The sequence below is a fragment of the Mustela erminea genome, chromosome 7, assembly GCF_009829155.1.
Source record: "Mustela erminea isolate mMusErm1 chromosome 7, mMusErm1.Pri, whole genome shotgun sequence".
NCBI lineage: Eukaryota > Metazoa > Chordata > Mammalia > Carnivora > Mustelidae > Mustela > Mustela erminea.
The window spans coordinates 38703040-38729732 of NC_045620.1; the positions used below are offsets into that span (position 1 = coordinate 38703040).

At 36.2% G+C, this 26693-nt stretch overlaps 1 protein-coding gene across 2 annotated transcripts in view; it reads right to left on the bottom strand.

Moving 5' to 3' along the window:
• Positions 1-282: 282 nt before the first annotated feature.
• ESF1 (ESF1 nucleolar pre-rRNA processing protein homolog) overlaps positions 283-26693 on the bottom strand; it is a 60313-nt gene continuing 33902 nt past the window's right edge. For both annotated transcript variants that reach the window (XM_032351432.1, XM_032351433.1), the window contains exons 10-14: positions 15461-15582; positions 12155-12242; positions 4576-4655; positions 1508-1654; positions 283-799 (exon numbers count right to left, since the gene is read on the bottom strand). In XM_032351432.1, coding sequence (XP_032207323.1) covers positions 506-799; positions 1508-1654; positions 4576-4655; positions 12155-12242; positions 15461-15582 — 731 coding nt within the window. In that variant the 3' untranslated portion in view covers positions 283-505. The remainder of the gene's footprint in view (positions 800-1507; positions 1655-4575; positions 4656-12154; positions 12243-15460; positions 15583-26693) is intronic.

Sequence of the window (26693 nt, forward strand, 5' to 3'; positions counted from 1 at the left end):
AGGCTAAGAGTAAGTTTCTACTAGAAAGGCTGAATTTCATAAAATACAAAAATTTTATAAATTCTGTATTTTTTTTTTTTTTAAAGATTTTATTTATTATTTATTTGACAGACAGAAATCGCAAGTAGGCAGAGAGGCAGGCAGAGAGAGAGAGGAGGAAGCAGGCTCCCTGCTGAGCAGAGAGCCCGATGCGGGGCTCGATCCCAGGACCCTGGGATCACGACCCGAGCCGAAGGCAGCGGCTTAACCACTGAGCCACCCAGGCGCCCCAAATTCTGTATTTTAATTAAGTTAAATTATTATTAACTTGTAGAAATATACAGAGCAAATTTGTATATCATCCATAATTAGGTCAAACTATTATAAAGGTGAAATTTTACAATGGTCAGAATAAGATTTTATTCATATTCTTGAAAGATAGCTTTGTTCCCAATAAATAATCCCTCTATCACTTCACTATACTTTACAAGAATACATTCTCAATCCAAAAAGAAACAACATATAGCTATTTGATTTTTTGTTTTTTTCTTGCTTGAAACTGCTCTGTTTTATTTTTTACAGATTTAATCAACATTGACAAGGCAGGATCAATGGATTTCTTCTGTGATTCCTTTTGAATTTCACTCTCTTTTTTCTTTATTGTCTGAGTAAGTTCTTGTTCTTTTTGTTCTCTCTGCCGGGCTTTCTCCTCAAGGATTTTTTCCATAGCTTTTGTTTTCTTGAAATTAGGATCTGAAGGATCCAAATTGAACAAGTGCGAGGTATACATCGCCTGAAACCGTGCATCCTTAACATTTACCTGCAAATCCAAAAGAAAAACAAATAATTAAATTAGTAAATCAAAAGGCCCAGAAATGGGGCCAATTTTGAAAGTGAGCTGTCGATTATATAAAATATAAATATGAGTGTTTTGTATTGATTCATTAAAAATTGTTTTCCCACAGATCTTCAATGCAGTTTTAAGGCCTGTCTTGGAAGTCATTAACTAGTTGCTGACAGCTATTTGTAGATTTTTTGTACAGGCTCAAACTCATACATAGGAGTGAATGACCAGGAAAAAGAGGGAAGAGAGGGAGTGATGGAAACAAAGAGATGGAGCAACAAAAACAGCATGGCCTACTGCAGTGGTCACTGTCCACAGTGAGTGTGTGACATGGTGTGACATGAACCTGCTCTTTCTCAGTCAAGCTTGAGTATGCACATCTTTCCTATCATGAGCGACACACTGCACGTGATTCTAACATTAAAAGCTAAGTATTGGGGGGGGGGGGGAAGCAAAGCCCTAACTTTGGCGCAATCACAAGACAAGCCAATACTTCACCTCGTGTTCAACTAAACAGTAATTTGATCCTCCCTGGGATAAAGCAGCTCTTCTGGACTAAAATTTAGCAGCTTTGGCTCCCCTATGGGCCCTTCCTAAGACATTTCAGGCTAACTTTGTGCTAAATACTCCTCTCCAAAGCTGACTTTAAATTCAACACCAGCTTTAAGAGGTGTCCCTGGTTACCTCAAAGTCATCCTCTAATAATTCATTCTTCTTCATAAGCTGTTTTTTCTTCTTCTTGCTCAGATTCTGGTGCTCTACAATCTTATTGTAATTGAAGTGTTTCTTACTCTCTTCCTCCTCATCCATCATGAGCAAAGCCATTTCAGCCTGTGGAGAGAAAAAGAAAAGATCAAATATACAACAGTGGTTTTTTTTTTTTTTCCCCAGGCAGAAGTATGGGGCACAGATATGCCCTCTAGGAAAGGAGATCCCGGTCACTAATGCTCTGGGATAACATCTGCCATCCATAACCGATTTTGAATTACCAAAACTCAAAAAGAAACTCCAAGATCTTTGTAGAGCAGTAAGATAAAATTTTTAGAAACAACATCACCAAGAGTAGGAGAGGTGTGAAAGTTTGTATTTAAAAACTAGACCACAGAGGTGCTTGGGTGGCTCAATCAGACCCCCAAATAAAAATTTCTCATTTTCACTTTGGTCTTTTCATGCAATGACACTAAATCAGCAAACATGCAGTATTTTGTGAAACAGGCTACATTTTCCAAACGTGTTTTAACAGCAAGGAATTTCTTTTTTCTTTTGCTTTTTTTTGCCTTTACTTTTCAAAACTGATACATTTCTATGAATGCAGGATCTTAATATTTGCTTCTGAGATATGTCTGTTTCCAGTAAACAGTGGAATTTTCTTCCAACCATGGGATTAAACATGAAACTTTAGGAACCAAATAAACCACGTGTACTTGAGAAAATACAGAGTATACTGCCAAACTTTCTATACTTTCTATATGAATCTTTCTATACTACCACTTTAGATTACTTTTTTTAAAAGATTTATTTATTTTTCAGAGAGAGAGAAAGAGAGCATGCACATGCAGTGGGAGCAGCAGGCTCCCCGCCCATCCGCCCCCCTGCCCCCCCCAGCAGGGAGCCCAATGCGGAATTTGATCCCAGGATCTTGGGATTATGACCTGAGTTGCAGGCAGATGCTTAACCAACTGAGCCACCCATGCAACTCTAGACTGCTTTAATTTTCTTTCACTTACACCACTGGCACCTGCAGTTGGCTTTCTTTTTAGAGCCATTTTCCACAAAAGAGGGATTTTCTTTGCACTGCTTTACTCTATAAACATTACTGTGTGCAATAAATGGAGGACAGAAAAGATGCATTATCATGCAGAGTTTAGGTGACCAGTTAGGCTCACTCCCAGACAGTGATAGGAACATCAGTCATAGGGTCATTGTTGACTCTAATTCCTGCCTCAGCAAAAATACTATTAACCTGTGCCATGGATCTTTGTAGAGTTTGCAAAGCATAAAGGTCACTGCGTTTCTAAGGAAGACTTCAATTTTATACATTACATTTATGTTGTTTGCAGTAATGAGAGAAATTAGCACCTGACAACACAAAAACAAAGTCTGAATTATAGGAGAGATTCAGACGGAATTAAAACTTAAGGCAGTATTTTCATGTGTCTGTTGGCCATATTTGTATGTCTTCTTTGGAGAAATGTCTGTTTGTATCTTCTGCCCATTTTTTGACTGGATATTTGTTTTCTGGGTGTTGAGTTTGCTAAGTTCTTCAAAGATTTCGGATACTAGCCTTTTATCTGATAAGACATTTGTAAGTATCTTCTACCATTCAGAAGGTTGTCTTTTGGTTTTGTCGACTGTTTCCTTTGCTGTGCAAAAGCTTTTTATCTTGATGAAGACCCAAGCTCAACATTACTTGACATCAGGGAAACACAAATCAAAACCACAACGAGGTATCACCTCATACTAGTCAGAATGGCTAAAATTAACAAGTCAGGAAACAACATCTGTTAGAGAGGCTGTGGAGAAAGGGGAACCCTCTTACACTGCTGGTGGGAATGCAAGCTTGTATAGCCACTCTGGAAAACAGTATGGAGGTTCCCCCAAAAGTTAAAAATAGAGCTATCCTATGACCCAGCAATTGTACTATTAGGTATTTAGCCAAAGTACATAAACAAAGTGACTGGAAAGGGCACCTGCACCCCAATGTTTATAGCAGCCATATCCACAATAGCCAAAATATGGAAACAGCCCAGATGTCCACTGACAGATAAATGGATAAAGAAGATGTGGTGGATATATACACATGGAATACTACTCAGCCAACAACAATAACAAAAGAAACCTTACCATTTGCAACAAAGTGGATGGAATTAGAGGGTATTATGCTAAATGAAATAAGTCAATCAGAGAAAGACAATTACCATAAGGTTTCAGTCACATGTGGAATTTAAGAAACAAAACAGAGGATCATAGGGGAAGGAGGAAAAAATAAAATAAGATGAAATCAGAGAGGGAGACAAACCATAAGAGACTCTTAACTACAAAAACCAAACAGGGTTGCTGGAGGGAAGGTGGGTGGGAGGTAACTGGGTGACAGGCATTAAAAAGGGCATGTGATGTAAGGAGCACTGAGTGTTATATGCAAATGATGAATCACTAAACTTTACCTCTGAAACTAGTAATACACTATACGTTAATTAATTGAATTTAAATTTAAAAAGTCAAAAGAATTAAACTTATGGCAATATTATTTCAAGGTTTTAATAGTTGCATTTTTTTGTCTTAGCTATAGTAAGAATTTTTAATAGTGACATTATTTTCCTCTAAATCAAAAAGGGACATGACTTAGGTTTGAGATAAAATTTCCACTTTGTATTGGCTGGAAAAATGGTTGGTAAAAACTACATTGCTAGGAGCACCTGAGTGGCTCAGCTGGTTATGCATTCAACTCAATTTCAGTACAGGTCATGATCTCAGGTTGTGAGATTGAGCCCCACATCAGGCTCAGAGTCTGCTTGAGATTCTCTCCCTCTGCCCCTCCCCTCCACACACACACACTCTCTCTCTCTCAAATTAATCTTTAAAAAAAAAACCTACATTGCTAAAATGTTTAATTTTGTGTTTTATAATTTATTTGTAAATTTCATTGCTAAAATCAATTATTTATTAGGGACACTAGAAACTCATGTAGACCACTTCATTTAAATTGTACATATCAATTATCCACTAGGAATATAGCAATGATCATGTTTTACCTTTTGTCTTTCTATTTCAGCATCTTCCACTGATAAGCCACCTTTTGTAGATTTCACTGATTTTTTCTTTTCTTTTATACCTGGCACAACAAACCAACACAGAAGGGTTAAAAAATTACAAGACTATCTGTGACATTCTATTTATACTAGGAACAAAAATGCAAGATATCTAGGAACAATCTTATCAATAAGCATACAGAAACTAAAGAAAGTAAAAAAAGTCATTGGAGATAACTATGGAAATGAATGAAATAAATACATCTGGATGGGGTGACTTATAAAGAAAGAATTTCTTCCGGAAGTAATGTATAATTACATTATTAATTAAAAAAGAAAAACCATGAGATCATTTGAATAGATACAGAATATGCCCTGGGTAAAATTCAACATCCATTCATATAATAGAACAGTATGGCTTAGTGTGTAATAAAATGCACTATTCTATATCACTGGAAAAAAGAAGGGATTATTCAGTAACTGGTGCTGGAAAATCTGTTTTACTCTGGGGGAAAAAAAATCAAGTTATAGCCTTGCCTCATAATGTACAGGAAAATAAAATGCAAATGGACTAAAGAGTTAAACACTAAGAAAAAAAAAAAAAAAAAACTATGAAAATTCCAGAAGACAAGTTACCTGATCTTATATAGAAGAAATATTTTCTTAGCATAAGAATAGAAGAAATCACACACACACACAAAAGTGATTTGAATATATAAACACTTAAAATTCTGCATTTAAAAAATTAATCTGGAAAATGAAAAATTCTTTACAATAAGAATTTCATAGTAAAAGTTTAACAAACAATTTTTCCTTCTCTAAAGACCAAACTGGTCTTCAGTTAACTTTCTATGCCTATTATTAAATACAACTACTTATGGTAAAAGTGGCTCCTGACTAGTAACACCGCTTATATTTCCAGGGACTCAGGGACTTCTGGAGACAAGATGTTAGAGAAGATGTGTTCTCATCCTGAATGAGATAGTCACGTGCAGAAGCTAAGGGCACGTGAACCTTGAACAGCTGGACTGGGTTTAAATTCTAGCTGTGCCACACTTATGCTGTGGCAGTTTGGACCTAAGCCCTTATCTGTAAAATGGGGATTCTAATAGCAGCACCTACCTCACAAGGTTATTGTGAGTACTAAATAAATTGGTAAATGTAAAGAGTTCAATTAATGCCTGACACATGATGCTATAAAGTGCCTGCTATTACTACACATAAATAAGATGTCCTGGGCTCCTCAGTGATCAAGCTGATGCCTTATTTTTTCTTCTTTTTTTTGGTGTCTCTTGGAGTGGGAGGGGTGCAAAGGGAATTGGTACCAGGGTACTGAAGTATGAAAAACTAGTTTAATGAGTAAAAAGTTTCAGAAGCTACAGAGACATGTTCTGTTACTCTAGAATATTATTACACAATGCTAATCTTCTCTACTGAATGCTGTCCTCTTTGGCTAGGCTGTGCTCTGTCCTTCCAACACAGAGAAACTAATGGTCTCCGAGGTAATATTGATTAATGATTACATAGCACTTACTGTGTATCAGGCAGTAGTACTGTTCTACTCACTTTACATGTATTAACTAATATAATCCTCACAATAATGCTATGAGGTAGATCCCATTATTTGTTATAATCTTCATTCTGTGGAAGAGGAAACTGAAGCAGAGAGATTAAGTAATTCTCTCAAGTTTAGTAAGTGAAGAAAACGTGATTCACACCCAAGGAGTCCAGCTCAGGGTCTCTACTATTAATCACTAAACAACACTCCTTTACTATTGAATGTCATTCTCTTTGTAGCAACTCTTTCTGTTTAAAATACATTTTATCATGAGATAGTAAGAAAATTCACATAGCATATAATGGCTGAGTAACTGCAGCTAATAAGGGTAACAAAAAAAACGAAGACTAAAAGTTGAGAGAGGCTTTAGAAACTGCTCTGCAGCATGCCCAGTTGAGAGAAAATGACAGCATGTAAGTGCTGCTTAGGTGTGCCCCTCAGTGCTACCAAGGCATCTGTCTGCACTGCCAGAAATATTTGTAGACAGCCCTTTTTCCTAGAGTGAAAGACTTTATTGTTCCTATCTCAAACGTTTTCCAGGAAATGATGTATCTACTTTCTCATTATCATTTTTTCTCTATTTTAAAATATGCCTATTTATACGTAGTATCAGCAAGGTTCCACTTTCTTGGGGTCTGACTTCTCTACATCCTAAGTTTACTTCTGCTCTATGTTTTCAAGGCAAGAGCTCCTTTTTGAAGTGAACAGACAAGTGACAAATGCAGAAGATTGTTCTGTGGCAGGAAAAAAACCCAGGCTGTTTATGATTAATACATAAAGGAGATAAAGATCTTCATATACAGCTGTGGGAAATAATATCAAAGAGCCCACAGTGAACTGTTCCGGATTTTATAACAACCTGGTGAAAAGTCATAAAAATAAACTTGAAAGAAAGACTGTAGCAAAGGAGGAAAAAAAAAAGAATCTCCAAAATCGTCAGGGCTAAAAAATGATATTCAATTTTAACATGATGAAAATTTCTTTGCTCATAAAGAATTTACTGTGCTGGCCCAAACTGTTTAGCCAGATAACAAATAACGTGTAGAGATCTTTTCTGCACTGTTAACAAGATCATATTAAGAGGGTGTATCTTAATTTTTTTTAAAAAACGTGTTGGTTTTTTTCCTTTGGAAAGTTATCAGACCTAAGTTAGATAAAGAGTACTAGGAAAATGAAAATCCCTGTTCTGAAATGTTATCTTTATTTTTCAGTAAATCTTTTGGCAAGTAAGAAACCATGTGTCCTGAGACTGCTGCGAAGTACATACGGATGATTCTAACGTACTGAATAATTCTAAATCAGATGTTATGGACTAAAGAAATAAATTTAAAAATCCTTACTGAGGCTACTAACTCCTTAAGCAAAAAATGTAACAGAATATATCTATGGATAAAGATGTGTTGCAAAACGTTGACCTGTGAAAGGAAATTCCATTTTTCATTACTTGTAATGTCCAACAAGTATTCTCATAAAAAAAAACTTCCTCCAAACGGTTTAGCTGAGCACTTTTAAAAAAATATATATTTTATTTATTATTTGACAGAGAAAGACACAGTGAGAGAGGGAACACAAGCAGGGGGGAGTACTAGAGGGAGAAGCAGGCTTCCCACCAAGCAGGGAAACCCATGCGGAGTTCGAACCCAGAACCCTAGGATCATGACCACAGCTGAAGACAGCCGCTGAACTACTGAGTCCCCCAGGCGCCCTGCTGAGCACTTCTTATATCAGTTAAAAGAATTCACTGGAGGTCAAATGCAATCTCAGTACTGACCAGAGAGGAGTGGTAAGTCCCCTTGCAATTCACTGTTTTTGTAGCAAATTCCAATGCTCATAATTAGACACACACTGCTAATTGTCTTTTGGACCTGGGCATTCTGGCTTTGCTTGGAAATCCAGCAATTCCCCATGTCAACTTCTTATACACATGGGTCCTGGCTCTGGCTTTGGCCTTTACTACATACTTTGAGGGTTACAAATAGTAAAGGGAGTCCATCAAGATTCAGGTTCTACCATCTACCACTGACCCCTGTGCAATTCAGCTATGTTTTCTGAGCTCCAATTTATGCACTTATAAGGGGGGCTAAAGTTTAGATTAGAGGATAGAATATATAAAAAAGCATTTTTAAACTGTAGACCAATATATACAAGTAGTATGATATAAGCAATCAACATACTGACTGAATGAATCAAGTATATGTAGCATATTGTTATATTTTCATGGTAGTTTATCAAATATCTAAAGTTGTCAAAACAAAGGATATATTTTAACAGGGTAGATTTACATATACTTTATTTTATTCCTACTTCTTAAAAAACAAAATCTTTATTAAAGAGTTTATGTGATTAGACAGCAATAAACAAATTTTTCCAATACAGCTGACCCTTGAACAACACAGAAATTAGGGGCACTGACCCCCACCCCCCACACAGTTAAAAATCCACATATATCTTTTGACTTCTCCAAAACATAACTAGTAATAGCCTATAGCTGACCTGAAGCCTTAATAATATAAAGAGTCAATTCATACATATTTTATATATTTGTATTATGTACTCTATTTTTAAAATAAAGTAAGCTAGAGAAAAGAAAAACATTATTAAGAAAATATTAGATACATTTACAGTACTGTACTGCATTTATCACAAAAAACCATGTAAAAGTGGAGTCACGGTTCACAGTGCAGTTCATATCCATGTTGTTCAAGGGTCAGCTGTATTTCATTTCTAAGAAAAAAGTAACTTTTAATTAATTCTAGAAGTACATTATATTTTTGAAACTCTCATTTGATATCAAGTTTACAGTTGAGAAAAAAACAACAAAAAAAACTACAGCAAGTTTATAGTGTAGGGGTAAAAAATAGAAGGAAAAATGAGAAAAGATTTCTAGTACTCACATTGGCTCCTAACTCAAGCCAAACATCAGGTCTGGCATTAATTAATGAACTCAATTCCTCCATAGTTTGAAGAGTATGTTAAGTTTAGCTCCACAGGACTGCCAAGGGCAAAGGTGTTATAAACGTATCCAAGTCCATCTGGCTTAAAATGTCTCTGTCCTGCTCAACCACGGGACTTGAACTATATACTCTTCCAAAATCTAATGCCTTCCTTCCTACTCCGCAGCTGCTCCTTCTCAGTTTCTTCAGTGTCCATCCCCCCATAGTACCTTCACCAGTATGAAAGAGTAATACTACCTTGTGTAGGCTTTACCCGACCTCAGAGCCCAATCCTGCATTCTCCTCCCTTACCAATGCTTTTCACCTCCAGTTCCATGGTTTGAAATGCTATTTATATGCTACTAATTTATTCCCAAGTTTATAACTGCATGGACTTCTCAGCTGATCACCCAGACTCCTTTATAAATGTAACCTAATATCTCCAACATCTCAAAGTGATTATACCCAAAAGGACCTACTGACCTTACTTCCCACCTAAACCTATTGTTCCTACATTCCTTCCTAACTCAGTAAATGGAAGAATATTCCTGCAGAGGCTCACACCAAAAATCTAGAGTTATGTTAAGTTATTTCCTTATTCAAGAAAGTCAGTAAGTCTACATCCAAAATATATCTAAAATTCCACTTACTTTTCTCCTTCCAATTCCATTACTGGCATGCTATCTAAACCAACCATCATCTCTTGCAAAGCCTGTTCTCCCAGTTCTCACCAATGCTTTAATCTGTGCTCTTTTTTTTTTTTTTTAAAGATTTCATTTTTTAATTTATTTGACACAGAAAAAGAGAGATCACAAGTAGGCAGAGAGGCAGGCAGAGAGAGAGGGAGAAGCAGGCTCCCCACTAAGCAGAGAGCCCGATGTGGGGCTCAATTCCAGGACCCTGAGATCATGACCTGAGCCGAAGGCAGAGGCTTAACCCACTGAGCCACCCAGGCGCCCCAATCTGTGAACTTCACGGGAACCAGAATACACACCAGATCTTGTCATGTTCTTGCTTTAAAGACCCTTCAGTGGCTTCCCACTGTCAGGAGAGTAAAATCCAAATGTGTTGCCATGACACAAGACCTTGCAGGGTTGATTCTGTGCTCCAGTCTGGCCTCATACCTAACTCCTCTAACCATGCTCCAGCCACATCGGGGTCCTTCAATTTCTCCAACACCATAATTCCTTCTCTCCTCACAGCCTTCCTACCACTTACCTCTTGTCTGCGACGTTCTGTATGCAGGACTCATTCTACAGGGCTTAGCCAAATGTCATCACTTCAGAAAAGTCTTCTTTGCCTACCCTATGTCTAGAGTATGCTACACTCCTTCATCTCAGTTATATTCTCTATATTGCCCTATCTTCTTTAAAACACTGACCATATTCTCATAATATTATTTGTTTACCTATTTAGCATGTCTTCCCTAATACCATAGACTTCTCAAGAAACATAACCTTCCTTGTATTATTACTGCTCTATCTTTAGCCTAGCAGAGTGTCCAGCACCCAGTAGGTAATACTTACTATTTGTATGAATAAATAAACACGGCAAGATACTATTTTTTGGCCCTAAATCTTATGTAAAAAAAATTCTCAGCCTTTTTCCTTTAAAGAAACAACTTCAGCCCAGATATAAATAATTACTCCTAGGATATACTCTGAAATCAAAAGTATATTGAAAGCAAACAAATTTTATCTATACCTTCCTTTGGAACTTCTGCTACTGCCTTTTAAGGGAGCTTATTCACAATTTAAATGTGCTGATTCCAGGAAACAAACCACCCAAGCCATCAAAACATTTTTAACTTACTCTTTGAGTCTTACCCTGAGTTCTACAATCTGACCAGATTGTACATGCCAAATGAAGCACTTTGGAATGAGAACAAGGAAACTATAATGCTTCTCATTTCTCCATTATAAATTTGGTTTCCTGAAATCAGAGGATAAGGCTAAAATCCATCATCTTCTAGAAATGACCGCTCAGGTATGATAAAAAGCAGAATATGCTAAGTTTCCATTTCCCTTTCCAATGCCTAAGAATCTGACATCCTATAATAGACTTTATTCATCTTGATCTCCTTTTCATCAATAAAATGTCAGTGTTAAAAGGCTATAACAACCAGGAAATAATTTTGAGCAATTTTGACTTTCCTGTTGAGAACTATTCTGGCCCACTAGTCACAAGGGACAAAAGCAGGGAAATTTCATAAAATCCTTCTCTTTACAATGGCAGCTTGGAGTTGCTCCAGGAGCAGGTCTTTTGGAGTTCATGTGTGTGGTATTTAGATCAGGGAAAGGCAAAATGCATGAGAACAAATGGAAAATGCTTACAGTAGTCTCTGCACTGACTTAGGTCTAAATATGGCCTGAACCTTACCACACACATTTACACATACCAAAAAGGTAAGAATGAAAAAATTCAGGAAAGAATGAGAAGTGCATACACAATGGAAACAAAGCTCCTTGGATACAGGAAACCGAATGCCAGATAGTTCAAGGAACCAAGGAAAAACGAGGAAGTTGGCTTTCTTCTGCAATGATGAAGCAGGACAAATGTAAAATGGATAAAATGGAACATAGATGTTTTTGTATATTTGAGCAGAAAAGCTTTTACACATCATCTAACACCATGTAAAAATTAAAAGAAATTTATACACACATCCACATGAACATAAATTTATTTTACGTTCACTTTTTCATAGCCTTTGCAAAGACCTAGAATAGATGCATCATAACAAAGCAGTGAAAGCACACAAGAAGCTGACTTCCTTTTTCTTTCATCCTTTCTCTCATCAATCCTTCCGTAGGGTATTTCTGAGAAAGGAATCCCTGGTAAACCATTAATCAATCAATCCTCAATCACATCACCAAAAGCTTCCTAATAAAATTTCTCCTTGTTTGTACAGGGGCATGCTGACCCTTCCTAAGCTGAGAGATGTTAATACCCCATTGGACAGACTGTTTATAAGCCACTAACAGAGCTACACAAATTCTAGGAGTTTTAAGAGAATGGTAGTTTATACTGTTTCTACCCATATCACCTTTTAAAAAATACCTCCAATTAAAAACTCAAATATGGGCTGGCTTACCTATTTTTGTCATTTCTTCGGCAAAGTATGGGTCATTCAAATCAACGTCAGAGGGAAGTTCATCTTCACTGGCCTCTTCAGCAAGAGCCTTAAAGTTGAATATAAGAATATATATAATTTACTACAAAGACCATGAAGGAAAATCCTATCATTTCTTTTAAATCAAATAGTTCAATATACAGTTTCTGTCTTTAAAAACTTTATAATCTCTAAACAAAAGCTAGACACATAAACCAGACACATATATCAGTAATACTAGTTCAAAATAGGTAGTGCTAGAGGGGCAAAAATGAAATGATAAAGACATTCAAAAGAGAAGAACACTTTTATGTGGCTGACAGCAAAAGTAGGTGGCCTTTTCTCTCACAAAACTGAGAAACTGCAGTGACTATCAATAGTTTGAAGTATATGGTAGGTTATCATTTAAATTATTTAAAACAATTTATTTGCTGGTTCAAGAAAGTGATTTTTTAAATTATGAAAATTAAAATGTATACAAAAGCAGTTAAGGACACCCAATTTCAATAATTATCTTGCTTCATCTGTATCTGCCCCTGAAAACCCTTTGGCTATTTTTAAGAACTGTTGGTTAAATTTTTCCTAATTAAATTTGAACAGATGGTCTATTAAATTAGAATCTTTAAATTAAAAATCAAGCCTATAAAATAAATAGAACATATGAACTAAGATCAGACTAACCAGATTGACTTTTATTCCGAGGAATCTAAAAAATAAGTCATTTTTAATAAAAATATTTAGAGTGCACATTGCTAAATATCACCTTGCATGCCGAAGAAGACCAACCAAGCCCTAAAGAATATTCATTTTAATATTACTATCCTTTATTTAAGATTTATTTATTTATTTATTTTAGAGAGAGAGAGAGAGAGAGAGAGAGAACACAAGCAAGAGGGGAAGAAGAAATCTCAAGCAGACTCAGCGCTTGGCAAGGAGCCCGATGAGAGGGCTCGACCTCACGACCCTGAGATCATGACCTGAGCCAAAGCCAAGAATCAGATGCTTAACAAACTGTGCCACATAGCTGTCCGATATTAATATCCTTTTAAGAACAAGAGTTAAAAATTTTTCACCAAACTTACAACAGGTTCAGTAATAATATGTTTCTAACGAAGATTATGAAACCCCTACACATCTATCCACATATTTCTTTAACTGCTTTTAGGTCTAAACTATAGCTATATCAATTTTGGCCCATAACCATGTACTGATTTCTTTAGTAATAATTTCCCAGTTTCAAAACCGAAGTCACAGAGAGGAAAAGGGGAAAAGTATTTTTAACACAAAGGAAATTCTTGGGGGCGCCTGGGTGGCTCAGTTGGTTGAGCGACTGCCTTCAGCTCAGGTCATGATCCCAGACTTCCAGGATCGAGTCCCGCATCGGGCTCCCAGCTCCTTGGGGAGTCTGCTTCTCCCTCCGACCCTCTCCTCTCTCATGCTCTCTCTCACTCATTCTCTCTCAAATAAATAAATAAAATCTTAAAAAAAAAAACCAAAATGAAGGAAATTCTTAAAACTCTTCTCTACATGAAAACTATGGATGGAAGGGATCTGTTGGCATCTAATATCAATCCAGCACAGAGCACTGAGTCTAGAACAAACTGGCTTTCAACAAATATATTTTTAATAGCAGTAATAAAAATTAGTCATCTTAGCCCAATGAAGGGAAAGAGTAAAAGCGTAAGATAAGCTCGAAGTGCCCAGCAAATAAAAATAAAAAAGAATAGTTGCTAAAGGTCTCAGACACAAGTGACTACTTTATTGACCCAAAAAGGACCCACTTGTAAATTTTACAATAAACTGATGGCTTAATAACTTGTGAGATTATCCCATTTAGAAGATATTTTATTGCTTACTTAGTTTTTATTTTTTTATTAACATATAATGTATTATTTGCCTCAGGGGCACAGGTCTGTGAATCATCAGTCTTACACAATTCACAGCACTCCCCAAAGCACATACCCTCCCAAATGTCCATAACCCAGCCACCCTATCTCTTCCCCCTTACCCCCCAGCAACCCTCAGTTTGTTTCCTGAAGAAGAGAGGCAGCTTATCACTGAGGACAGGGCCCTTACCCTCCTCATTTTTATTATCTATTTCCAGAAATACTGACTAAAATAGAGGAGTATTAAAAAAAAAAATCCCTCCAGTCCATCATTCAGTTTTGCAGCCCTCTGTCTTTACAAGCATTGGAAAGTCAAAGCTGTGCCAAAAGCACAAGCTTCTGTAGGACAGAGGGAAATAATACTGTACAGTAGAAAGGACACTGGAGTAAGAGAGATCTGGATTCTAGTCTCAGCTTAGCCACTAACAAGCTCCGTAGCCGGAGATAAATCAGTTATTTTTCTACAACTATAAAGCATTAGAATTGGACTAGAACAAATCATTTAAGATTACTAAAACTGAAAAATTCTGTGATTACTGATACTATCTTAAGGCTATACCAGTACTGCTAGAATGCTGCATTTCAGTGATAAGAGTATTTTTAGTGGCAAAAATCATTAAGTGGTCTCTGCTATTTCTAAAGAGTCTGTGGAAAAGATGTTATCCTCAAACAATGGGAGTCAAATCAGGTTTTTCAAGACAATATTTAGTGCAGAGGAAATATCCTTAATAAAAGGGATTTAATGACAAGATGTTAATAGATCCATATGGTAATAGTGAAACATGAAAAATGCAGGTTGAGAAATGTAGAGAAAAAAATTTCACTCATGTCAAGAATTTCTGTATGTAGGGGCATCTGGGTGGCACATTTGGTTAAGTGTGTGATTCCTGGTTTTGGCTTAGGTTGTGATCTCAGGGATATGAGATCAAGCCCTGCACAGGGCTCTGCACTTATGTGGAGCCAGCTTAAGACTCTTCTCCTCCCTCTGCCCTTCCTGCTTGTGCTCTCTCTCTCAAATAAACAATCTTAAAAATTCTGTATATATACATCCTCAAGTTAAAAAATTCTGTATCTTTCTTCCTCAAACACAAATAGAATTGAGCTGTTTTATATCTAGGTATCAACTAAACTATGTATCTTATTTGGTGGTATATAAAGGTAAAATACTAGAGCACTGTAGTTAAAGTGGCTCTGGGCTTTTATTAGGATTTCTAACTCAGTACATCACTTTGCAGAAAACACTTAAGCTATCGGGTTCTTCCTGTCCTTTCTTACAGTTGTGATGATAACAAGGCCTATTCTAGTGAGTGGTTACATTATGAGATAACAGATGCCAAGGACCTGGTACCTTGTGATACATGGTTGTTGTTCAATAAATATTTGCTTAAAATATCATTGATACCTTCTGTTTCTTCTTTAGTCTTTTTTTCTCTTTCTTCTTCTCTAAAAATTGTTCCCAATGGGTCAGTTTATCTTTTCCTTCCAATTTGTTTTTGACCATCTCTTCTGCACTTTCTTTCAGACCTAAGAAAAAACAGAGTTCAACTTAAAATGTTGTATCTTTATCCATTAAAAATGTTAATTTACCTCAAAAGATAATTTACATATACTTACCAAAATAACAAAATAAAATGCAATACTAAATTGTGTAATACTCCTCAGAGTAATATAGGATCAACTCATATCAAAGTTATTTCTTAATAAAAAAACAATAAATTTAACCAGACCAAATAAATAAACAAACCGAACAACTTGATATACAGTCAAGCCACTGAAGTAAAGTCTTTCATTTAGGTTCAAATTTCATTTCTCTATACTTAATCGCTTTGAGACTCTAAGAAAAATCCTGGAACAAAATCTTCTCAGTATATGACTAGTAATTCATTTTTGATGGCAAAAAGATAAGTGGTCTTTAACATAATTATTTCTAATTGCTTCTGTTGCCCAAATAAAAGACTGCATTCCCTGGAAACTATAGGTGACTAAAAAAAATTGATTAATAAGGCAATCTTTGTTGAAGCACCCCCAGAGAAAAGAATTCTCATGTCTCAAGTACTCTGTAAGATACATCCTTATGATCAAAAGGACCACCAAGGTCAGATCCCACTTTGTATGGTTTACCTCTTTCAACGTTATCTGTTCTTGTATTTCATCTTTAAAGGTCCTTATTTCTTATATTCTACAGCTCCTAATTCATGTTTCTAGGTGGCTTATGTAATAACTGGACTGGATGACAGTGAGAAAGAAAAAGCCCTGATGCTGACCTATCAGTCCTTGAAGACCCTCACTACTGCCAAAATAAAGGAAATGTGATTACTGTGCTGTTACCTTTGATAATAAAGATGTTTGTTTTATTTTGTAGTATTTTTTGGACATTACAGTTTGGTTTGAGGAGGAGGAAGCTTCACTATTTATATGACATAATATTCATTTCAGAAAAGTAATACTTAATGGAATGATTCCAAATGTTTTTTTTTTTTTTTAAAAGGTTTTATTTATTTATTTGACATAGATCACAAGTAGGCAGAGAGGCAGACGGGGCGGGGCGGGGGGGCGGCGGAGCAGGCTCCCTGCTGAGCAGAGAGCCCAATGCGAGGCTTGATCCCAGGACCCTGAGATCATGATCTGAGCCAAAGGCAGAGGCTTAACCCACTGAGCCACCCAGGTGCCCCTCAAAATGTTTTTTGAGAGAGACATGGTCAATCCAGATCATCTTCCCAGATAATACTCTAAACTCTAAGGTGAAAGCAATCCTAAGGATATAACAATTCTTTTTCTTCCTGATGAGTATACTGAGACAAAGAGTATTCAGCAACTTGCTAAGAACATGCAGCGAGGAAGCCACATGACTAAAATTGCCTGGTTATCCTCTATACTATGACCAGATACATCTAAAATGCTGATTTGACCCAGAATAAAGAAATGTGTAAGGTGAATGAATAGAGGGGCCTGGGTGGTTCAGTCATTAAGCATCTGCCTTCAGTTAAGTTCATGATCCCAAGTTCCTGTGACAAGCCTGACATCAGGCTCCCTCTCAGTGGAAGCCTGCTTCCCCCTCTCCCACTCCCCCTGCCTGTGTTCCCTCTCGCTGTGTTTCTGTCGAATAAATAAATAAATAAAATCTTAAAAAAATAAATAAAGTGAATGAATACAGTCAAAAGCTTTGCGCCTCAGGTTCCTTATCTGCAAAAGGAGTTTGTTTGGTGTAGATCAGAAATGTAACCCTCCCACCCACATACACCTTTTCTCCCCGCTCAAAGAAAATATTTGGTAGAAGTCCAAATATGTAACAACTAGAAGTAGTGTTTTGGGTCTTGTGCCTCAAAGAACAGCCTGAAACAGCTGGAACAGATGTTCTCTAAGGTCCCTTCCTTGGCTTTTAGGCCAAGACTTAATCTTCAAATTTCTATGACTTAGAAAAGTATTAAATTATCTGCATACTCAAGGTTATATTGATTTGTTTTTATGATGCGCTGCTGGTAAGATCTCTGACTTACTGAATGCTAAATCAGAAACACAACTCTCAATTCAAAGATGTTTCTTATGAGAAAAATACAGTTCTCCTTACTAAACTGTTTTTAAGAGAAATGTGAGCAGTATAAAACGATGTCCAGATCTTTGAATCAACAAATATACAGTATTTAGGAAATGTAAACTGGGATCCTTGGGAGAAAGCAGCAAATCCTGACAAAAGAAGTTGGTTTTAAATCACAAAATAATAGGTTTATATATTATGCCTATGGGTTAGCATACAATCAATTCAGTGCAATTCTACATGCACAGTACTATATTATTAGAAGAGTATGATGTTTAAATAATCTTTAAGGTATTCTAGTATAATTTCCTCAAACATTAAGCTTTTATTACTCTAAAATACTAAATTAGTATGTTTAAACATTTTTTTTTCACCAAAAAAGTATTCTTTGTTTAATTTTGATCTTTGAAACTTACTATTGCTAAGGAAAGTTCTGTATCATTGTCTCAGGTAACTAGGACACTGCGTTGATGTATCTTTTTTTTTAAAAGATTTTATTTAGACAGAGAGAGACCACAAGTAGGCGGGGGGGGGGGGGTGTAGAAGAAGCAGACTCCCTGCTGAGCAGAAAGTCCCATGTGGGGCTCAATCCCAAGACCCTGAGATCATGACCTGAGCCGAAGGCAGAGGCCTAACCCACTGAGCCACTACCCAGGTACCCCTGCTTTGATGTGTCTTAATCTTTTTTGGGAACATAGATACCTTGAGAATTTGATAAAAGATACAGAATCTCTCCCTGAAACACTGTAGTACTGGAAACACTTGCATACAGTGTTCAGGGGCTTATGGATACTCGATGCTCATTTCTATGTAAGGACTTAGGGTCTCAGAGGCAGCAGAAGTCTACATGAGAATGGGAGGCCAGCTCCCAAAACTGGAAAACTCATTAGCACTGACATTTGTAGATTCTGCAGCACAGTTCCTCATATCAGCACTGTTGTCATTTTGTACCAAATAATGCTTTGTTGTGAGGAATTATCCTGTACATTGTAAGGGGTTTATCAGTATCTCTTCACTATCCACTAGATGCCAACAGCCCCAATCATAAAAATTAAAAAAAAAAAAAAAAAAGTCTCCAGATATTGCAAATGTCCTCTTGGGAACAAAATCACTCCTAGTTGAGAACCACTGTTCTAGACAATAATTAGAAATCACTTCTGAAAAAAAAAGATTATTTCATTATTTGCATCATATTAAGTTATGTGTAATTTTATTTGGTACTTGATTATATAATGTCTTTCACTTTCGAGTTTTCTCCCAACTAAACCAAAGGCAGCTAAAGTCACCTTCTTTTGTATTCCATGATATGCTACATACTGCCAGACACATAGTAAGTACTTAATAAACACTTAATTGATCTGTCTTAAAGGAAGAATTCTTATTTCAAGCCAACTGTTTGATCTTGCAAGTTTGGAACATACTCTCCAACAGAAAATGAATCAAATTTAAGATATAAATACAAATGGCCTTCATCTCAAAGTGGGGTGTGTGTGTGTGTGTGTGTGTGTGTGTATGCTCCCACGCATGCCTAACAGATCTACAGCTCTAGAATAATTCATGAAATATTATTCTCAGAAAATATAATTTTTTGGTGTTTAGCTTGTTTATAACAACAAAGAAATAGTTATCTTCAGTTAAATACAGTCTGAAATTTTTTGCCTGGCTCTCACTTAAACACACCAAATCTGTATTAAGTAGAATGACAAACACATTGCAGTGAATTAACACAACACCATGATAACTTAAAAATGCTTTGTTCTCATTGTCATCATGAGGTCATTTAAATCTCTTGCCACAGATCACAGTTGTTTATGTTCTGGTTCTTAAAAAATATGTCCATTCCAGAAGTCTCTTGGCATATGCACAAGAACATTCTTCAGACAGTTTCAGCCTCATTTGAGAGCAGCCACTATGTGACTAAAAAACAACTTCATTTTAGCTGTTTTTAGTTTTGCACAAATTTGTTTTTAAAAATTTTAAGTGTATAGCCAAAGACTGCCAAATTAGTTAAAAATAACATCAATAATCCTACAAATAAGGGATAGAAAACTCTTTCAAAGCCAACCATGAACACAGATTACTCAATTATGACAATAATTTAAGCAGAATCCATTCAGAATTATTTTGGCAATTTGCATATGTACAAAAATACTTTAAATATGCTTTCAAAATCCACTAAAACAAAAGTATACATTTCCCCTGACCTTACTAATACGAAATATTTGGCAAGTCTTCAACAGGTAGGACACGAATGACTTAAATTAACTCAACTAGGTACTGTAGTTGGTTTTGTTTATAAAAACAAAAAGCATGTTTTAAGATTTCTGATATAAGCTGAAACTAGCACTTTTACTTAAATGAGGACTTAGGATCCACTGAGAATATTTATGAACACTTACGGTTCTATCTTTATTTATGGTTGTATATTTAAATCAAACAGTGTAACACTCAATTCCAAAAGCAGCTTTTAAAATGTAACTACCACCACCACCACCATTGCAAGGAACTCCCAACTTGGAATTCACTCTGGGTATAAAGGTTTTAAAGGAAAACCACCAACCATGTCCTAAGAACACTGACATCAAAGGCACCCCTTCAAACTGGCCAGTTATCCTCAATGCTGTGGGGAGAGGGAAGAACACATTTACTTATATAATAGAGGTCACAGGAATATTTGTTCCCTGTGAGTAATGGCGATCTTCACCAGTGGCATTTTTTCCCTCTACAGTAATCAAGTACTTAGGGTATCCTCAAAGCATACTGGTTAAGTCAAACTATCCATCTTTATAATGAGAAAAATGAAGATTTGAAATGTTTTGAACTTGGTTCAAGACTTGTTCAGAACAAGAAATTGTTCAGAACATGTTCAGAATTTGGTCCATTCTTTCTTATTTTAACTTCTGTAAATCCTTTTCAAATTCTTACAGTACTGTATTTTTATCGTGTACCTATATCACAGCTGCAACTTCATAATTTGTGAGATTTTTAAAATTATTCTTAATAGCTATCTCCTTTATTAGCTTGCAAGCTCCATGAGGGGAGAGGCCATTCATAGCCTGTCTCTCTACCAGTCCCAGTGAGATTCACCCCGGTGGCTAGTGGAGGGCCTAGCCTAGTAAATGTCTGTTGACAAATGAAAGGATAAACAAGTCAAATTTGTTGCCAACCTTATGGACAAAGGGCAACAATTCATGAAATTAAAGAAGTAAAATAACAACTAGTTTGGGGAACAACAGTAAACATTACCAGTCAGCCAAAACCAAAAATGCTCTTCTTATTCACTTAATACTGTTAGTATACTATTATGCCTACTATATGGAAACAACACAGACATCTTTAATAAAGATGATAATAATAAGAGGACACAGGCAAGCTGCTTAGACTAGAAAAGGTTTCTCACATAACATTTAATTTGTTATCTCCCAAAATATTCAATCAGGTATCCATAGAAGATTACCTCTCAAGTCTGTACTGAATGAATAAATGTTAATGCTTTTTGTTGTTGCTGATTATCTAAAAGCTATTTCAGTGGGTAGCAACTGTTTCACATTTTGTCTTGAATTTGAGCTTATACTCTAACCTCTTCTAAATCTCCTTTTACCCTCCTTTAGAGTGATACCTTCCATTTGTAAATATTTTCAGTTTACTGTGAACCAAGGTGTCCCTGCTTCTTAGAATTGAATGTTCTTAAGCTGACTTCAAATACAAGACATTTGGGCCTCATTTAGGGAGCTACTGTTTTCTGTATTTGTCTGTAATTATTTGTATTTTATTTTTGTTTTTGTTTGCTTTTCAAATAGTTTGTAATCACAATATACATAATAACAACCTGTCCTAATAACCTAATAATAACAGAGTAAAATTCTGGCTGAGTTTGGTGAAGCCAGCCATACAGCTATTTAATTTATGGCAAAGAGGAATGACGAACTGCCTTTGCTACTGTTATTTTTTACACATTAATATTTACAGACAAGGTGGAAAGTAAATATAAAACTTTTCAGCAAATGGCTAACATAAGGAAACAAAGGGGATTTTCTGGAGTCTAGTCACAATAAGAAAACTCAATCAGAACTGTAAAACTAGCTCAGAAGCAAGGACTTTCCTTTGGGGACATACCCTATTCCACTAGGGTCCAGGATGGATCTTGGATTTTAATGGGCTGCTAGCCAAGGAAGACAGGATACAAAGTTTGGAGCCTGATTATAGTGGAAAGTCCCACTGATACTACTACCATGAAGCCAGGATCCTTAAGGGTGCCTTCAGTGGTGCTGCCCTTCCTCCAAAAATTTAGAATACTTGCCTTTCTGGGCTTTGGCTTTGAGCAGAACAAGGGAAGTAAAAACACGTTTTCCCCCCTAGAGAATTTATAACCACAAGCCCACAAATCCATGGGTTTGTTAGAATTCACACTATCTGTGGGGCCCCAAATAACCCAAAGCAAAAATTTGGTTTCAATTGGTCTTGGATTGGAAGTGCCCTTAGGTATCTGGCAAATACTCTCTCAAGCACTCGCTAAAGAAGTACTTTTGACCCAGGCCTCTGAGAATTCCCATAGGTGAAAAAAGATCCAAGAACAATGAGATCACCAAAAAAATTCAATATGAACCAGAGTAAGGAGAAACAAAATATAAAAGCCAGGTCTATAAAGACTAAAGATTTTGGAATGATCAGATACAGAATAAAAAAAAAGCACATTAAAAAAAGAGAAAATTGAGGGGCGCCTGGGTGGCTCAGTGGGTTAAAGCCTCTGCCTTCGGCTCAGGTCATGATCCCAGGGTCCTGGGATCGAGCCCCACATCGGGCTCTCTGCTCCGCAGGGAGCCTGCTTCCTCCCCTCTCTCTGCCTGCCTCTCTGCCTACCTGTGATCTCTGTCTGTCAAATAAATAAATAAAATCTTAAAAAAAAATAAATAAATAAAAATTAAAAAAAATTAAAAAAGAGAAAATGAAAAGATAAAATCATCAAAAGTATGAAACAGATTTGGAAAAGAAAAAAAAATACTTCCTCAAATAAAACATATAATTGAAATAATAAAGTCAGCAGCCAAGTTAAACAACAGCCTGTAAGAATTAAAGAAAAAATTAATGAACTGAAAGATAAATTTAAGAAATTACATAGCATTATACACAGGCTGAAAGGTATGGAACATGTCAGTTATGAGATATAGAATGAGAAGGTACCACATATATCAAACAGAATTTCCAGGAGGCAAAAAGAGAGAACACGAGAAAAAGGTAATATTTTAAAAGAATATGACTGAAGTTTTTAAAACCGATGAAAGGTACTAATCTTTAAGATTCTGGGTATCCAATTACCTCTACACAAGATTAAAGCTACCAAGCGAAAGTATGACCTAGATAAACCATAATGAAACTCCAAAACATTAAAGTATTTTAAAATCCAGGAATAAAAAACCAGCACTGTGGAGCAAGGCAACTGTGTTCTTTAGTTATACTGGTTTCCTCACCTGTAACTGCCAACAGGAGTCAAGGGGGACCCTTGTGAGCTCATAGTAAATTTGCCTATCCCCAGAAAGGGGTTAAGACGGTGATTAGCTCGGTGCATTCATGGCAACAGCAGATACCTTTCCCTCCCTAATCCTCAACACTCAAACCTCACCACCAAAATCTGCCTTACACCTACAAGAAACGAACTCTGTGGCCTTTTTATCTGTACTCATTTCGGTTACCACAAAAAGCCCTAATCACCAGGTTCCTCCTAATCTCCCATGTTTTTATCCTCAGAGGTTAACTACAAATCGACTCTTCTGCCACTATTTTTCTTCCCCTCCAACTCTCTACCAATAAATTCTCCAGAATTCATAGTGCCTTATCAGTAAAAACTCAATTATTTTATCTCTGAACATTTTCTTCATCTTCTTGCTCTAACTGAAACTCAGCTCTTCCCAGAAGATACTGCAAACTACAGCACTTGCAAATGGTTTGTTGTTGTTGGAGCTTGTTTTCTTCAGAGAAACCTCAACCAATTGTTCTGGGAGGGGGTGGGATATTTTTGATGGTCATTAGTGCCCTTTTATCCAGTTTAAGAAGTATGGTACAGGTCCAGGGATAGACAGACTAACTAATAAAACAGAAAGCCAAGCAAGAGATCATGCAGTTTTGAAACTTGGGTACATGACAGAGGTGACATGTCAGATTACTGAAGTGAGAGATTATTCAATAAATGGAACAGGATAAAAAAGTCCAAGTAGAAGAAGATGAAATTGGATGTCTACCTTATATCATATAAAAAATCAACTCCTGATGAATCAAGGACTTCAATGTCGAAAACATTAAAACTTTCTACCTTCAGTAGAAAATAAAGATGAGTATCAGTCTTATCTGTATTGAAAAGGATTTTGTACATGAAACACAGAAGTCACTAATTATAGGGCACCTGGGTGGCTCAGTCAGTTAAGCATCAGCCTTCGGCTCAGGTCACGATCCCAGGGTCCTGGGACTGAGCCCCACATCAGGCTCCCTCCTCTGCTGAGAGTCTGCTTCTCCCTCTCCCTATGGCACTCTCCCTGCTTGTGCTCCTGCTCACGCTCTCTCTCTCTCTCCCTGTGTCAAATAAAATAAATAAAATCTTAAAAAAAAAAAAAAAGAATTAAGTATTTCATCTTGTAAAGTTGAACATTCACATACCCTATGACCCAGCAATTATACTCCTTGATAAATACCCAGAAAAACTTAAACACCTACCAGAAGATGCATAGAGATGTTCATAACAGCATGATTCATCATAGTAAAGAACATCCCAGATGCATATCCAACAGGAGAATGGATATACACTGTGGTATATACACTCAAATGAATGAGCTACAGTTACACAAAATACGGATAAATCTTAGCAATATAATGTTGAGTGAAAAAAAATCAGTCTCCAAAGATTTTTTAAGTATCTAAAACCCACACCTGTTTCCCCAATGTGAACAAAGTTAACAGCTTTAATTTATACAATTTAATAGTTTTTAATATAGTCATAAGTATGTGCAACTGTCACTAGTCAATTTTAGAACATTTGTATTTCCTCAAAAAGACACTCTTACCTCTCTCCCCAGCAACCAACAATCTACTTACTTTCTCTATAGATTTTCTTACTCTGGACATTTCACATAAAATACTTGGTCTTTTGTAATTGACTTCCTTTACTGAGCATGAAAATTCAAGGTTCATCCACTTTGTAGCATATATCAGTACACCTTATTCCTTTTCATGCACTCATGCTTTTTAGGAAAACTTATGAGATGAAAATATATACAATGGAGTGAATACTGAAATCTGGATAATGGTTATAACAGGTATGGAGAAGTAAGGGAGATCAAAAGGATAAATGTAAGCTACTGTATGGTTCTAGCTTTTGTTGTGGGTTCATTTATTAATTACTAAAAATAAATAAATAAAAGGGCCAAGCTGGACCAATGATGAGTGTCCTAATCAAAGGATTATAATTGATTTAATTATATGAACCAAAGGTACAAAAGAATAAAGAACAAGTTTAATGAAGTTGACTACACCGTTTGTTCTTCAAATGATATTATAAAGAGTAAAAAGAACATATTTGTAAAATATATGACTGATAGACACCAGTCCAGAGTATCTGAAGAACTTCTATGAATCACTAAAACAGAATACTACATAAAAATGGTCAAAAGACTAAACAGGTATTTCACAGATAAGGAAATAAAAAGAAATGTTCTTCCTCATTAGTAATTAGGCAAATGCTTGAGCAAGTCTTTAACTTAAGTCAGGTCATATCCTTCTACTTCTCATTTCATTTACAGTAAAAGCTAACGTCCATTCAGAGGTCTCAAAACCCTCTATGATTTGGCTACCTCTCTGCCCTCATCTTCTAGTGCTGTCCATTCCCTGGCCCATTCTGCTTCAGCCACTGCTGCTTCTTAAATGCTCTTGGACAAATCAGAAATGCTCCCCCTTCAAGGTTTTGGCATTTATTGTTTCCTCTGCCTGAAATGCTCTGCCACAGGATAACAACTAGTATGTATTGTCCTTTCTATTATGTCTTTGTGCAAATGTCACTTTCTCAATGAAGCTTTTCCTGACCTATTGAAATAGCTACCTACTCTCATCCCTGAACTTCCTACTCCTCATTCAGGCTTTATCCTTTTGTTTTCACAGCCCTGAATCATCACCTGGTTATTTAACCTATTTGTCTCATTCCCTTTTTCCCCTTTCTCCCCCACAAATACAATGTAGGTCCCCATAAAGGTCCGTTCAGTGTTTTGTCCAGAGAAAAGAGTCTGGCACACATAGCAGGAACTCAACAAATATTTAAGAATAATACACAATTAAAACCATAATGAGATACCATTAGCTACATATTCAACTAGCAGAAACTGAAAAGCCTGATAATATCTATTAATGATGAGGATAAAGAGCTTTGGGAACTCCCACCACTGGTTAAAATGGTACAGGCCCCTGGGAAAACAATTCAGCATAACCTAGTAAATGTAACTCTGTGAGCAGGCTCCACAACCAACAAACTCTACACATATCCAAGACATTCTCTCTATATATTCCTAGGTGAGAAGTCCCAAGAATATTCACGAAGACATTGTAACAGCAATACTATAATAACTGCAACAGAGCAGACTTGATATATCTAAAATGGAATTCTGTCTAATAGTGAAAATTAATAGAACATATCCTTACATACTGATAAGGATAACTTTCAAAAATAGAATGTTAGTAACAAAAAACAAGCAGCAGAAGAATACAGAGAAGATACTTTTTATAATGATCAAAATTAACAAGACTGTTTAGGGATATATGTATATGTGGTAAAATGATTATATAGAAGAGAATGATTAACATGAAATACAGTTTAAATTTTCTCTAGTAGAGAAAGGGAGAGAGTGCAACTGGGGAGTCTCATAGGTGACTACAGGCATTGGTAAAGTTCTTTCTTAAGCTGAGTGTACAGGTGTTCATTTTATTATTTTTCTTTAAACTGTATAACTCACTGTTTTTGCCTTTTTTAATCTTTTGTTGTCTACCCCCCACAGTAAAGCATTAAAAAAAAAAAAAGAAAAAGAAAAAGAAAAAAAAGAGTGCTTACTTCTTTGACAACTGTATG